This window comes from Sparus aurata, chromosome 5 (genome assembly GCF_900880675.1).
Source record: "Sparus aurata chromosome 5, fSpaAur1.1, whole genome shotgun sequence".
Taxonomy (NCBI): Eukaryota; Metazoa; Chordata; class Actinopteri; order Spariformes; family Sparidae; genus Sparus; species Sparus aurata.
In genome coordinates, this window is record NC_044191.1 from 29,269,063 (window position 1) to 29,284,791 (window position 15,729).

Here is a 15,729-nt window from a genome sequence, read left to right on the forward strand (position 1 = left end):
CCCCTAAGATTCTTATGCTTTACTTTGTTGTACGTTCTACTTTCAGTCTTTGATTTTATTCATTCCTTTCTTTCGGGATTTGCAGAGTGAAATCCACCCTGCCTGAGAGACGGAGCCGATGGTCCCGCGGATTTTTCCCCGCACACGCGCCTCTTGTTCGGCGGTGGCACATTTATTTTACGAATCACTTTTTAAAAGACCTCATTTTAAAATGAAAAATCCAATCAAATGTTTTCATCAATTTTATTTGTATTAAATATTAACAATAAGGACACAGTGGACAACAAAAAAGAATCTTTTGATAAAACAACTCTTGTGTGAACAAACATCTGTGAGAGTGACAAGAAAACTATCTCGGACAGAAACTGAAGACAAAGACTTTGGGTAAACACACTGCGAGGGTTTTTTTTTTTCTGACCACAGATAAGCCCATCAAACATTTTCTCATCAGACAGACAAAACTTCAGAACTGTTCAGAAGTCAGTGAAAAGTGAAACGCAACTCTGTGGAGAAAGATTTGATTTGTCTTTTTTTCGTATTCCTCGACAGGTCAGCGGCTCACAGTAAGAGTCTACCCGATAGTTTTATAGACGAAGACACAGGCTTTCATCGTGAACTGGAAAAAAAAAAAAAAAGAACAAAAAAAAGCAGCTTTAACAGATTATTATCATCCATCGTCCACTTTTCTGACACAGCAAAGGAATCTCAAGCGGAAATAGTCATAGTGCAAAGGTTGGATTTAAAAGAGAAGGGAAAGGTTGGATCAGCTGCCCGACGTCTGTAAGTCAGTCGACTGGCCTCTACGTGTAAAATTTAGCGAGTTAGTCAGATTTGTTCTGTGATGTGTAGCTACAGCCTTTGGCAACAGCTCAGAGCTCCGAAGTCTTCACTTGTGTTTTTGTTGTGTTTTAATCCGCAGTGTGTCAACAATGTGTGTGTGTGTGTGCACCCTATTCTTCAGTGTCGCTTTCATAAGGACAAAAAAAACCCGTTGTGTTCATGAAACGGTGAACGACGACAGTTATAATAATTTATGTACAGTTATACAGCTTTGATTTCATCATTACAGCAATTCATAAAGAAACAAACATAATCACAGTAAGCACATTTAAAAAAAAGCTAGGACGGCCTCGTAACTTGTGATTCGTTCAAATTATGACGGTAACAGTAAGTATCATGATCATGACTGCTATCTCTGTTTGTTAGTGCCAAGATGCCTTTTAGGAATATGTTTCTATGGCAATAAATATAAATAAGGCAGGAAACAATAAATAACTTCCCAACAAATGAAGCGTAGTGTCCCGAGCGCACAACATGCTGCTAAGTAGAGTGAGAAATTGAGGTCTGTTAGGTGTGCCCACTTCATGATTGCGGTCCCTTGTTTCCCCAGCGATATCGCTTCACCCTCGCAGTTTGACACGGAGTAATGTCTTTCAAACGCAGCGGTGCACTTTCACATCTAGACCGCCATCTCAGAAACCCCCCTTTCATGATATGTGACATAACCGCCAAACTACCTTTTGTGTTTGTTTGTTTTTTTTTCCCCCCAATTTGAGCGCGGCTGAAAAACGAGCGTAGCTGCCTGACACGAGAACTAAAAAAATCAGAGTGGGCAGTGCAAACGGGGCCAAACGCTCCCTTACGACATTTCACATGGTGTCAACTGCATTATGATGCGTGCACTGACAGGGGGGGGATGTAAATAGCAGTTCTTAAGAGGTCAGCCAGCGACAAAACACTGACACCCTCCCGCCTGTAAACAAACCGAGCGGGGAGTGTTAAGTTGGCGTTACAGCTGCGGTTCTCGGTCCCAGATCCTCCGGAGCCACATTACTGCCGGCCGTCTATCCTACCACGGAGTTAATTGCATTCACCAGGTGTAAAATTATTCCCTGATTAGACAGCTGGAATGAAAATCTGCGGCGCCGCACGTCCCAACGCCCAGGACTGAGGAGAGCCACCGCAACCGAGTCCGCGATAGATACAGTGTTTGACAACATAAGCTGTGAGTAAGTAAGCTAAGCAGGTATAGAGGGAGGGGGGAAGATAACGGATTTGAAAAAGAGGAGAGGAAATGTGAGTTTTACAGGTAGTAGCACGGGAGGCTGGGGATAGACTGGAGGGGAGTAAAAAGTAGATAGATAGAAAAAGAAGAACCTGGGGTGAAGGAAGAAATGAGGCGAGAGTAGAAGGACAGAGAGGAAAAGGGTGGATAAAAAGAGAGGAAATAGTGAGCAGACGAAGCGGACCAGGGGGAGAGCTGTAGCTTCCACAAGTGGGCGTTGCGCTGTCATCCTTCAGGCTCTCCTTCACTTCTACCAGGCAGTTGTCTCATGAGGTGTGTATCAGAACACACACACACACACACACACACACAGATAACTTCCCTACAGCCAGGTGCCGTTTAGAGAGAGACAAGGTCAACAACTTCTCCAAAATCTAACATTTTCTGTCGACGCCGGGAGCTGTGAACTTCTGGCCTGCGCTCAGCAGCGGCGCTCCCACCTCCCGGTTGACATTATAAGATTTGTTTACCTTAAAGCCGATAGGGAAAAGAGGAGGGCTGCTCGACAGTCTAGTCAGCCCGGCAGGAGAAAACTATTCAGCAGTGGCAGAATGAGCAGCGTGCTATGCAGTCCAGTTGTTCGCATATGTATATAAAAAGAAAAAGAAAGGTGGCTTTTCTCACCTATTAAATTGTGACACGTTTCTACGCCAACGCGTGAACGATGTTGTTGGACTCATGGCAGTTACAGTTTATGTAAATCTCACTCGAAAAGGGAAGCTGTCAGCCTACCGTCCAAAACAACTTAATTGCCTTATTATACCAAACTCCACCTCGTTATGTCGGTCGTTTAAAAAGGTAGCCGTCACGTGTGAGATGACAGAAGGCTAACGTACGTATAAGGACTGGGTATCGGTGAAAGCAAAACCTCAGCGCTCATGCTTCTACAAAGCTAAAAAAAACCTGTTTTCTGTTTCTTTCTTTTTCATTATTTGATCGAGTAAACAGCTTTCTGTGCAATGTAAGTTCTGTCGTGTTTGTCCCCCCCCCCCCCCCCCCGAAGCAGAATCAGATTCCCCGCAATTGATTGCCTCGGTAAAATTGTCATAGAAAATGTGTCAGCCGACCGTAATGCCGCTATTTAAAAGATTTTTTTTTCCTTTTGAATCCTAAAAATGGTTACTGACACTGTCATACAGCAAAGCACCAGCAAGTATCCCTGTTCAATACCCGGCCCGACAGAAGATTTGAAGGGTTTCATTCCAAAAACCTGATACTGAGAAAGAAGAAAATACACAATGCTGCCTTTTCTTCCTCTGCTCAGTCTCATTGTCTGAGACGTTTTTATTTAGTAAAAGCGAATGCCAGTTTGTTAAATGTCATGTTTGCGCCTATTCAATTGGCAGATATCTCATTTTAGAATGAAACTCATCATTCCAACCTCCGTACTGTACTAATCTAAGATTGTAGAACACACTGAAGAAAAAAGGTCCAGTGTCGAGCCAGATGTACATCTAATGCCTTATCGAGAGGAGGAGGAGGGTAGACATCTAGTCTAGGTTCCCTTCTTGAAACACTGAGGTGAGAGCTGACACTGAAATATTATTAAAAGTCTCCCGCTTCTGTTGCAGTACAAAATACTCACCTGTATTTTCCCTAAATTTTTTTTTAAAAAGCATGCAGGAGAGGGGTCACGGTGTGGAGGACGTTCATCTAAACATGGTATTCTTATATCTGGACTTCTGTTGAGGAATGAAGAGTTCATCTGATGTTTGGCAATGTGAGAATAAATCCTTTACCGGCGTAAAATCATGGTCAGTCATATACTTCCTTAAGCAGCACGTGGTCTCAACTGGTAAAAATGACCAAATAAATTGATAAAAAATACGTCTTTCACTAAACAGACACTCCACCACCCTGTCGTTTGTGTACAGTAGATTGTGAAGCGGAGATATCACAGATGACGTCTCTGTGGGAGAGTGCATGTCACTAGATCTGTGTGTGTGTGTGTGTGTGTGTGTGTGTGTGAGGTTGTGAGTCTGCGTGCACTTTGTGTGTCTGTGGGCGTGAGCACATCTAAACTGTCAGCATGACACAGTGTGGGAGTTCTGATAGACGAGTGAGTGCCTTTTTCATACTTGCAGTCTGGTGTGTGTGTGTGTGTGTGCGTTTGTGTGTGTTTAAGCGTGAAAAATCCATGAACAAAATACCAGCAAAAGTTCGGATGGTAACTGACGTGATTGTAAGCACGTGTGGTTGATGATTCCAGGGGAGTTGGGACACGAGCAACTAGTACCGGAAGGAGCAGCAGTTTTTTTTCTACAGGGTCAATATGGCTGCCTGCTGATGGGATGGAGTACATGTCCGTGTGTCCTCAACTGTCTCTCTGCGTCAGAGCTTGCAGCTCCGAAGTATGTAGGGAATGTTGGAGGAAGACGTTTTTACGACTGTAGCTGTGCAGAGACAGAGGGCCCCGAGGTGGCTGTCCTAAACGACCCGTGAATGAGGAGGAGGACGAGGAAGAGGAGGCTGAGGAAGGAGTAGGGGGCGGAGGGGAGGCTTGGACGGACGATGAGATGCTTGGAGAGGGGCTCCCTCTGCTTGCGAGACTGTGGAGGCTTGAGGAGGAGCCGGCCCCGATTGCACGGGGGATTTGACTCGGGGGATGGTGTTCTCCTCCTGCTCTCCTTACCCCACCTGACAGACTCGCTCCAGCTCCTCCTCCTCCTCCTCCTCCTTGAGCTAAGGACTCAGAAGAGGAGGACACCCCCTCCGGCTGCCTGGAGGACAGAGATGGGATTGCGGTGTGATTAGCAGCTGCTGAAGCGGAGCCTGGGCATTGATTTGAAACTTGAAGCTGGGCTGTAGAGGCGGCTGAGGCTTGAGCTGACACTGCAGAAGTGGGAGAGGACAGGCTGGAGGAGCCGGCGCCCAGATTCGGGGAAGGGTTATGGGCCGTGGACTGTGCCAAGGCCCCCTGGCAGCGCCGCTCCTCCCTGGCAGCGTGTCGTTCTGATGCAGGAGGCCGGCCGTGCAGAGGGGGATAGTGGTGCGGGTGGTGCTGGTTAGAGTGGTCCCCTCCGAGCGCTGCCCCCACCGACCGCACTGCCCTTCGGTCCCTTGGTGCCAGGCTGCTGCTGCCTAGTCCTGACCACCGGCCTGGATGGCTGGTCTGAGAGAGAAACACAAACAGGAAAAGGACGGGCGTTAGAGACTTTAGCACTTGCCTGCCAGCGGGTGTGCAAGATGTGAATCTGCCGTTTTTCAAGAATCATTCACTGAACATGTCTCAAGAGATAAAGAGTGAGAGGGAGATAAACAGAGAGACAGGCAGCATGGGGGAGAGAGAGAGAGAGGGAGCACTGTGTGAGTTCACTATAGATTGTTAATTGGGTGACATTTGGAGAACGATCTCTCTGAGCTCCTGCAGCTTGTTCTAATTGTTTCTAAACCAACCGGAACCCTGCTCACTAAAGAACAGACACACACACACACACACACACACACACACACACACACGCACACAAACTGATAGAGAAACAGGACAAGTTAACGTGCGCATGTATGGAGATATGCGCTCAAGGCATCCACAAATCCCCACTCACAAAGCACTGGGATCTCACACTCTCCTTCTATCACACACACACACACACACACACACACACACAGGGAAGATGGCACATGAAGCTAGATGGCAGAAACGGGAGCCACCTGTTCTCTTTCACACTCCACTGCTCCTCCTTATGCAACATATCTCATCACTGTCCCCCTTTTCTCTCTCTCTCTCTCTCGCTCGCTCTCTCTCTCTCTCTCTCTCTCTCTCTCTCTTTCCTACTCTCCCACAAACACACAAACAAACACACACACACACACACAAAACCAAAATCACACCGGGACCCAGTGCGCAATGTTCACTAAAGTAACACAATCTCTTTCGACACCGAACCTCACGGGAGAGTAAACTGAGTTGACATTCGCTGAACACAATGGCTCTGTGTTTTCCCGTGTGTGGCGTGCTTGTGTAATTGCATATGCACGTACCGTGCGTTCGCAATGTGTGTGTCAATATGCAATGCATTTATTTATCACACATGTATATGAATACGATTGTGTTTCCATGTGTTTGTGCGAGCGAATGAATACTGAATGTAATGTAATTACTGTGTCGGGGACGTTGGCGGAAATGTGGTGTGAGTGGTAGAAATGTAATTGGCCAGAACACTGCTAAGTGAATAAGTACAGTATAACAGTGGCAATGCTAATTCAATGAAACGGTTTCAATTCATGTGCTAATACTGTCAACCTGTAATCAAATTAAAGAAGGGAAGGGAGAGAGGAAGTGTAATTTACAAATGATGCTGACTACACAGAGAAATGTTAGCTCTGGGATTTAAAAACCAGTGATGGAGGAAGCAGCGGAAAGTCATACTTAAATTCAATCATCATTATGAGGTAAATCTGGATGTAGAATAATGACATCATCTGCATTTACACTGGTCCCCTTTAAGTTGTACCCCTATGACTGTACAACTCGTCTGCCACCAGGAGGATGTTCACCTGTAAAAACTAAGGTGAACTGGTGATCCATTTCTAGTATAGACTAAATGACTGAATAAACTCTTTATGTCTTGTGTTGTTTTGTTGTTTGCAGCACCGACAATAATACCACTTGGAAGCAGGAGGGGGGGGGGGGGGGGGGTGTTGTCTGCGATAAATACAAATCCCAGGTCTGTAACAATTTGTCAGACATAATGTAGGTGCTAACTACAAACAAAACTCGTTGCATCATACTATGTGTTGAAACAAGTGATGGGGGGGCGGAGCGGCCGAGATAGTAACACCTTTCACCCCATTGCAAGACACCGTACCATCAAAATGATTTTAAAGCTGCTATTTTAAGGTAAAAAACATTAGAAAATGTTGCTTTAATTACATAAATAACATTATCCCAGCTACTTATATCTGTTTTCAGGTTGTAAAGGGTCAATCCCCCGAAAGGCAGACACTTTACTGCATTCACTAACTGAACTGGCCCATCTGAGATACCACAATTTGACAACTTGTGGTGTGTACTTCCACTTTTTTGGTGGGCTTTTTGTGTTTTTTTGCGTCGTGAGTGAGCTTCATAAATATGTAGCCAGCGTCACGCTGGTTATTCGCCTCAGTCTTTTTCATACTGCTGGATTTTAAAGGACAAATTACAGCATCAGCTTTAATTAAAGTACACGATGGGTCAACGGATGAAAAATTAAAACCCTTTTTGTACATGGCATCCACCTTAGCAGTCCCTTTCAAAAAATAAAAAGAGAGAGTGCTACTAATGATCCTATATGGTGGAGAGTTCTGTCTGTGCAGTGGCTTGTGAGAGTTTCCAGCCCCTGAACACCACCAGACTTTTAATATCTTACTGTGAGGTGCTATTTCTAGCTTTTTTTGCATTTCAAAGTATGAAAGGATTCTATGAGGATTTAGCTGTGACTGTGCCGGGCTCTAATTTAGTCTGAGGCAGTATGGAGCACAGGGTGGGGTAAATATGATAAATAAAAAAAAGGTCCCAAGGACATAACAAAACAAGAATACGTGAACAGGGTACGCCTCGCTTTGAACCTTTCTGTTCTGGATACTGATCTACACGATAAGGGAATACAAAGATTTTCTTTCTCGTCTTAAAGATAAAGAGAATTTCATGATTTTCTTTCTTTTTTTTTTTTTCAAGCAATCATATGTAACCCAGCTCTTTCAGAGATGTTCACAGCGGAAGACTTAAAACATCTTAATCTTGACATGTTGTATGTCGCCGATGCTTGTATTCCCAGTCTGCACCGCACGGAAACATGGAAACGATCCCTGACATGCTCATTTAATATGGCTTTTTAAATTAAAAAAAAAAAAAAAGAAAGAAATATCTGAATTACAGCCAAACAATCTGCACTTTAAAAGCTCTTCATGTCCTTTCATGTCCAACTGGAAATAAATAAATAAATAAAAAAACACACAACAGCACTCTGCCAAAACATCAAACAGTGTGTCGTTGTCTATACAGCTTACTTAAAGAGCTTCGGGGAGTGTGTCTCTGCCTTCTAATGGGCTCTAATGGCTGGATAAACACTACGAGACGTCTTGCAGATTCCTTGATCTAATTAAGAAGAGTGATAATTTCCATTCCAGCCAAAATCTTCTACATAGGGGCGCTGTGGAAAAAAACATAAGGGAATTGCCACGGCGTTGAATATCCACTATGGTCGTGGAGATTTATGTGGGATGGCTTAATTGGGGCTAAATCACTAACCTACCCCCCTCTGAAAAAAAAAAAAAAAAAAAAGATATCAGACATTCGAGCAAACAACAGAAGGTAAGGCGAGAACAGTAAGATGTAAATTGGCAGTCAACTTTGAAAGAAATAATTACCAGGCACACTACAAAAGAGTTGGTTGTAGAGACATATGCTCTGTTTCAAAGGGACATTTCTTATCCAAAAAAAACAAAAACAATATTCAAACGCAAGCGAGAAGTGGGGTAAGGCTGGGGGCGGCGCATGTTTGAGAACACAGTAAGGGCAGACGGACAGCGAGAGGGAGAGGAAGAAACAAAAAAGGTCGAACACATTGAGGAGTAAACAAACTGAGAAAAGGGCGACGAGACGGGAGAAAGCAAGAGCGAGAGGCCGGTGAGGAGGTGATTAAAAACGGAGATAAAGCAAAAAACTGGGAACAACGGCGGAGCAGAGAGAGAGGAGGAGAGCGGGACTGATTTACAAACTCAGGTGTCCTTTCTCAAGTACACGCTCTGCGGCAAGCAGGCTGCCTGTTCGCCAGTGACAGGACGGCCTGTGTGTGCGCAAACACTCTGGAGAGTCTCTCTTACACACACAGTCCTATAAATACACTCACACACACACACACACACACACACACACATAGAGCGTAGACCTAGGTAAATCAGAGTGATTTAAGGGGGCCCTCTCCAGCAACCTTAGTTTTTATTGGGCAGTGAAGAACACAGCAATGTGGTAATGGCCAAGTTTGCATAAAAGAGCTCCTTAAAACCCTAAAACATCCCTATACAATGTTTGCTATCGCCTGTCTTGGTAATTTTGACACTGGGAGAAGAGAGGAGGGGGCTGGAGATTTACTTTGTGACTTCTGTTCCCCTCAAACAAACTGAAACTAAGTAATTAAAGAAGACAGAGCAGACTGCGGCTAGGTGTAACAGCCCCAATGTAAGCAAAGTGCTCTTACTGTAACTGCCATCAATCACACACCATGGCTCAGTATACCAGCACCCACACACCCAATTTTAATGAAGGCCATGGGGCTGAAAAGAATTGGACCCCAAAAGTTTCTTGCTCCTCGCAGTGAGATTAGAGAGGTAAAAGTTTGCAAATGTGAGTTCTTTATATTCTTTGACACCTACATACTCTGTGAACAAAGTAATCCTGTGGTTCTTTGAAAGTGTGAAACGCCGGGGTGTTCAGATACAATAACAGTGCAGTACACCCACACAGATGGTACTCTAAATCCTATTTAGACTATAACCAAATACATTTCCCAGCCGTGATGTGTGAGCCCAAACCATCCCACTTCATCCTGTCTACCTTCATCTCAACCGACAGTCTCATTTGTATCTGTTTGCATATTTATGCCAGGTGTGACAGAAATGTGGAGCTGGCAAGGTGCAAAAAATGCACGACACAAACTGTAAACTTGATCTCGCCTCTCCGACCTTAACGATACTGGAGATATGACGCGGGGAATCAAAAGACAAACAAGTCTTTTCGAGTCCCAAGGTAGTACAAAGTACGTGAAGATCACTGAAGGAATCATAAAACAAAATGTTCTGATAAGGGTTGAAACTGTGTTTGATTACCGCCCTTTGAAAAACTCGCAGTAAAATACCGTCCAGCACCAACCAGATGCAGTCACAGCATGCAGCATGGGCTTGTTTTGCATCAGTGAAAACATGACGAAAGGCAGTGACAGAGCTCCAAAGGTTTTCCAGCCTTCTGAGAGGACTCTGAACTGCGGTCATGTTTTGGTTTTTATTGCGGTGCAGACGGAACTTTCATTAAAGACGATCACAGCTACCTGCAGAACATGCAGAAATAATGTTTGGGTGAAAGAAAGGAAGGAACACTTTAAACTTTATGAGTCATCTTCATGAGCACCACCCACCACTTTATAGCGCATGCAAGATAATTCAACTTGAAGATGAATACAATGATGCGGGGTGAAAAATACCGTGGCTTGAAACGCCAACAGTTTGCCAGTAGCGTCAAACGAAACTTTAGAAATCGCTTACTCTTGCAAAAACACTGCACGCTGTTCTGCTGCTGTATGATTGAGAAGTGAGCGTCAATAAACCAATATATTTTGTTCAGTGATGAATTTTTTGCAAAAGAGTGCACAGGGCTACCAACTATTTGTCGATAACAAGGCTTGCCTGATGGCCTGGGGCTGGTAAAATGCCACGGTGGGCAACCAAATCTCGCAGCTCATTTGCTTGACTGGGCAGGTCCTAAATAATTGAGATATGCAACATTTTGTCCGAAGCTGATGGTGGAAGTAGCTCTGGAGCGAACCATCTAGCTTTCTTTTCAGCTCCATTAAGAATTCTATACATGACCCAACCGGGCAAGAGAAAAAACAAACAAAAATAAACCTTGAAGCCTGTAATCGTGATATGAAATGCCCATAATGGTTCATTACTCGCTCTAATATGCTGCTAGTGCTGTACATTGGTTTGTGGAAGTTCTGGGTTCATAAAAAGCTGAATCCCGCAGTGCTCTAACTACAATTTCCGTAGCTTTTGCCAAGAATGCATCACTACTGTATTCACAGACGAGGTGTGTACATCAGAGCCTCCCACATCAACTAAAGGCACTTTGCTGCATAAATCTACAACAAACAATCAAAAGAGGGGTGAAACTGCAGCCTGAGCCTGATGTCTCAAGGCCATAGCATACCTCTACTTTGAACTCGCTGGTTTTCATCAATACACAACCCCCTGAGGAGGTGGGCCTCTCATACAGCCTGTAGCTGCATCCTCGTTTTTCGCCTCCCTCTCTCCACCTAGACTTTGTTGAAAGTCTTCCGTCTTCATCTCCCCTCTATCCCCTGTCTCGCCTCGCTATTTCCCCACACAGCTCTCCCGAATCTTCAAACCACAGCCTCACTCTCCGCCTCACCTGTCTCTCGGATTTTATGCGAAACTTTCCTTGCATTATGTGATACAGGAGGCGCATTAAAATTCAGGAAATGCAGTGGTACATTAATAAATCTGCTACAAATCAGGAGAGTACTTTCACCAAAGTAAGAACCGGAGAGGACAGAACAAAACAAGGAAATGACATTAGGGGTCAGAATTAATATTGTGAATTACTGGACTGGGCAGGAAGTGCAGGAAAAGGACACAAAAACAAGGCTCAGACATTAAAGAGCATTACACACTTTACTGTCAATGGTAGTCATGGTCAATGAGTTGTTAAAAGTGAACTGTCCTTTGCAATGCAGTACTTTCTTGCCATTCAGTCGATGCTAATGTTTATAGGATAAAAGCTTTTAACTGCGTGGGTAGTTGAATATCGGAGGCCTCCTATGTTAACAGCGGCAAGTTGATCTCTGAGATTGTGTGGGTCCAGGAAGTATAAACATGACCTCAAACAGCCCTTTTCCACACACCTGCTGGATTGGCTTGCCTCAGTTTGACTTTCAGTCTACATTGCAACAGGACTTCCTGCTTGAAGGTGATGAACTGATAATGCCCTTGTCTCACGCCAGCTACTTAACAATTGTGCTCGGCATCTCTTGCTTATTGCTGGAACAATGGAGACAGGATGACGAAATCTAGCAGACGAAGAGAACTCTAGGATTCAACCCCTGAATAATGACAAGGCCAATCTGAAGACACGAAACCTGCTTGGAGTCAGTCGGGAGCACTTTAAAATAGTTCGCGGGGATGGTTCATGGTGCAACATGGCACAACTCATACTTCAAACTGGTAACGGAAATGCAAATCAGCCCGGCATGGATCGACTCAGCATGACCAAAAGTGCCAACAGAAAAGCCAGACAAGACTGCTCCGTCTCCCTGTCTGTTTCTTCTTTCTTTCCCTTGACCTCTCTCCTTCTCTCATCTTTCACCTTCTCCGCTGTCTGTCTCTTCTCCCTTGTTCACTCTTTCATCGTTATGTAACTTGGTGCTTAAGTATGCCAGCGGCATGCAGGGCTGAAGAGACCCTGACAGTTGGAGGATTGATGGTACGCTATTGCGGTGTGGAGACCACAGAGAGAGAGAGAGGGAGAGAGGGAAAGAGAGAGGGAGATAAAGAGGTAGAGGCAGGTAAGTTTTGTTTTGTTTGTTCTTTGTGTGCGGTGACAGTCGGGGTGGGGGTTTGGGGGTCGAGATGATGACTAGAAAGATGGAAAAGGACGAAAGCTGAGTTTCTGTCGCTCCAGCTGTCAATCGCGCCCACACTGCAGCACACTGCCAAGCAGCTGGCTGGATGTCACAACCTGGACCTTCCTGCTGGAGGCACTCACCGAGAGGCAGGACACTAATGTGATGCACCGCACAGTTAATCGTCTCACAATGCCACCAATCTTCAATGCTGTCACCGTGCTCCTGCAAAATTATCTACATTAGGCTGATGTTATATTGAGTAACAGCAGCCGCGCAGAGTAACCTGCTGCAACCCACAAGTCTGAAACAGGGCTGCGCGTGTCTGTAACTCGATAAATATTTAGACTTTACAATATCTCAGACAGGGCATCTCCACAGCATATCAATGTGGCCGAAGGCCTGAATATATTACATTGTCTGAGACTGAGTCATCTCTTGGCTTCTTCACTACAAAGAAATTCGGAAAGAAAACAAACTTATTTACAGCAATAGCTGAGGGGGAAAAGTTGGAAATCTTATAACCACATAAACAGCACACACATGTTTAAACGCACAATTGGTAGTGGTGTGTGAGAACTTTAAGGCTACATTAAACGCAGTTGATGCTACTGTGAGACTTTGAATCTGCCAGCAGCTCTGTTATCATAAGACACTGAGGTGCTAGTGTTGGTGCACGCAAACAATTGTTTTATGTTTCTTGTGTGATGCATAGAATTCATATTCAAAGCATTACACTCACACACACACGCATGCCCGTGCACACACAGCGGAGCCCAATCCTCAGCTAAGTACCTGGGGAGAGCGGGACCAGTGTGGCAAATACAGTATAATCAAAATGCAAATGAGTCCGTGTCCTCCGTTGACCTTTGGTGAATTTTCTGAGCAGCCAGTCACCATTGTTCCTTCGAAGGCTACTAGAGACATTGATACCAACATTAAAGAGTCAAAGTCTAATATTTTCTCAACTTGAAATAACAAGAAGAATTGAAAAAGGGCTGCATGCTATGGTAAAAAAATAAATAATACTGCACCGACATTGACAGATTCAGTTCAGAGATCATTCAGGATTAGTAGGAATGATCATTTTTGTGTCACATTTTTCATTTTCACTGAAAAAAACTATCACAGTCATGTTGATGTGACATTCTTTGGAGTCTGTGCAAGAGCTGAACCAATATATCTGTTGGCCGATCACAGATATATCAGCATCAGCGTATACTGTATCTCGCCTCCATTACAGATCTTTGTGACAAGTGTTTGATCACCACATTGGAAGGGTCACTGCAAAAAATGTGTATATATTGGCTTACATATAGATCTCTAATTATTTTACTCACCAATAACAGCATCGGCCCCAGAAACTGCATTTGAGACTCTAATCTGAACCGACCAAACATGTTTTACTACATCTTGAGAGCAACTACTTCATTACAATAGTGTTTTGTCACGCATTTTAAATGTTATCAAAAATCTGTAGCTGTTGCGATTTGGATATTGCACTCGGCCATTCTGCAATTTTTCGAAAATATTTTAATTAATTGTGCAGCCCAAACCTGAACTAACAACCTGCGGTCATGAGTTCACATCCAGCCAGTGATGTACGGCTCATGTACGGCCAACTCGACTGTCAATAACCAAACAAAGGAGGAAAAACAAGTTCTCATTGTTGCTGACCACCTGGAGAGACTTGATACCAGCACATTACTGAGGCATTTGGATTTTCAGCTAAACTCTCCGTTTGCTTGTTATTACTGTTTTTGATTGACTGAATGTAGCTTTTGTAATAGTTCTTGTGTGTATCTTGCAGGCATACAAATAAATGACAGCCAATTACGTGTTGCCTAGCTACAGCAGGACAACTGCAGGGGGGGAGGGGGAGCATCGCGGATCGCCACGGTTCTGAGGCGTCCAGTGTGATCACTGGAGATGCTGAAGTCGGGTTTGATCAGGGACTCCAAGTCACTACTTATGATTGTCGATGTTGAGAAGTATATAGCCCCAGGACTTCAAATTCTTCCCAGAGTGAAGAAGGAAGGCTGGCAAGTATCGAAGCCAGTGCCATGCTGTGGCCAGGAGGCCTAATGAGGTTTCTTGAGCTGCTCTGATGGGCATAGATGCTGAGAGTCTGGCATTGCTCATCAACCACCATCCCCAACAGGTCCGTGTGTGCGCGCACATACGCATGTGTCTGTGTGTGCGTGCTTGTAATCATGGCGAAACTCATCGACCACCAGCCTGTGCCAATATGGTTGGTGAACACTGCCCAGAACCATAAGCAAAAGCGGAGGAGTGGGATGGAAAAAGGAAAGCGAGGGGAAGGGCAAAAGTGAGGGAGGAGAGGAGGGGGAGATGGGTGGAAAATAAATGAGAGGAAGGGGAATAGGAGAGGGAAACAAAAGGACAAAGAGGTGAGAGGAGAAAGAGGTGAAAGAAAGTGGGATAAAAGACAAAATAACATAACAAGGAGAAAAGAGTGGGCCAAAGCACTGAGGGGAAGGGTCGACGCACAGGTAATAGTGAGGCAAGACAACAAAGGAAGAGACGAGAAGAGGGAAGGATGGCAAGAGGGTAGATGGTCTGATGGATGTGGGGAAGAGCAAGGGGACAAAGTGAGAGTGAGAGTTGACAGCACACACCCAAAGTTACTGAAGATGAAAGAGAGAGATAATTAGAAAGCTAGAGTCAGGGATGAAGAGGAAAGCCGTGCGTTGGTTAAGTGTAAGAGGGGCAACATCAATATATAGCAAGTAGGGGAAAAGGCTGGACTCACTTCAACACAAAGCAACGTGGTGAACTACTATGTGTCAGGAACCTCAGCACATGTACACCGAATATCTGTGGGTTAATCACCAGTGCATGTGGTCACTTCAAGGATCTATTCTGTTAGGTTCTATTTTTAGAGGACTGCTAGGAATTACACTGCTAGTCATGTGCTGCTGCTCATTTTGGCTCGGTGGGATCGGCTGCCTGAATTAAGTCGTAAAAACGTAATTATCCACAGCACAATGACCCATTAAGCTTCAAACATCCATGTACCCATGTCACCTTGAACATAAAACCGACCAACTGCAATCCATCCACCTTTGCAGTGAAAATGTTAACAAACATCACAATATCTTTTCTAGTTATTCCATTTTGGTCCTTCCCCTCCCTTTTTTTTTGTTGTTTTTTTGTTGGACATAAAAATATCACAACTGGTACTTACTTAATCATTTGGGATGTAAAGTAATCCAAATTTAACTGGCACTTCTGCCTGGTTCTCAGGATTGTGACTTTTCAAGGAGAAGGCTGCCATGCCATTTTCATCTAATCTGCTTTTCGATCCAA

At 44.5% G+C, this 15,729-nt stretch overlaps 1 protein-coding gene across 4 annotated transcripts in view; it reads right to left on the bottom strand.

Moving 5' to 3' along the window:
• Nucleotides 1-227: 227 nt before the first annotated feature.
• ccser1 (coiled-coil serine-rich protein 1) overlaps nucleotides 228-15,729 on the bottom strand; it is a 120,691-nt gene continuing 105,189 nt past the window's right edge. The window contains exon 11 of one of the 4 annotated variants that reach the window (XM_030417431.1): nucleotides 228-5,177. In XM_030417431.1, coding sequence (XP_030273291.1) covers nucleotides 4,380-5,177 — 798 coding nt within the window. In that variant the 3' untranslated portion in view covers nucleotides 228-4,379. The remainder of the gene's footprint in view (nucleotides 5,178-15,729) is intronic. The other 3 variants (XM_030417432.1, XM_030417434.1, XM_030417437.1) reach the window with 3 other exon arrangements.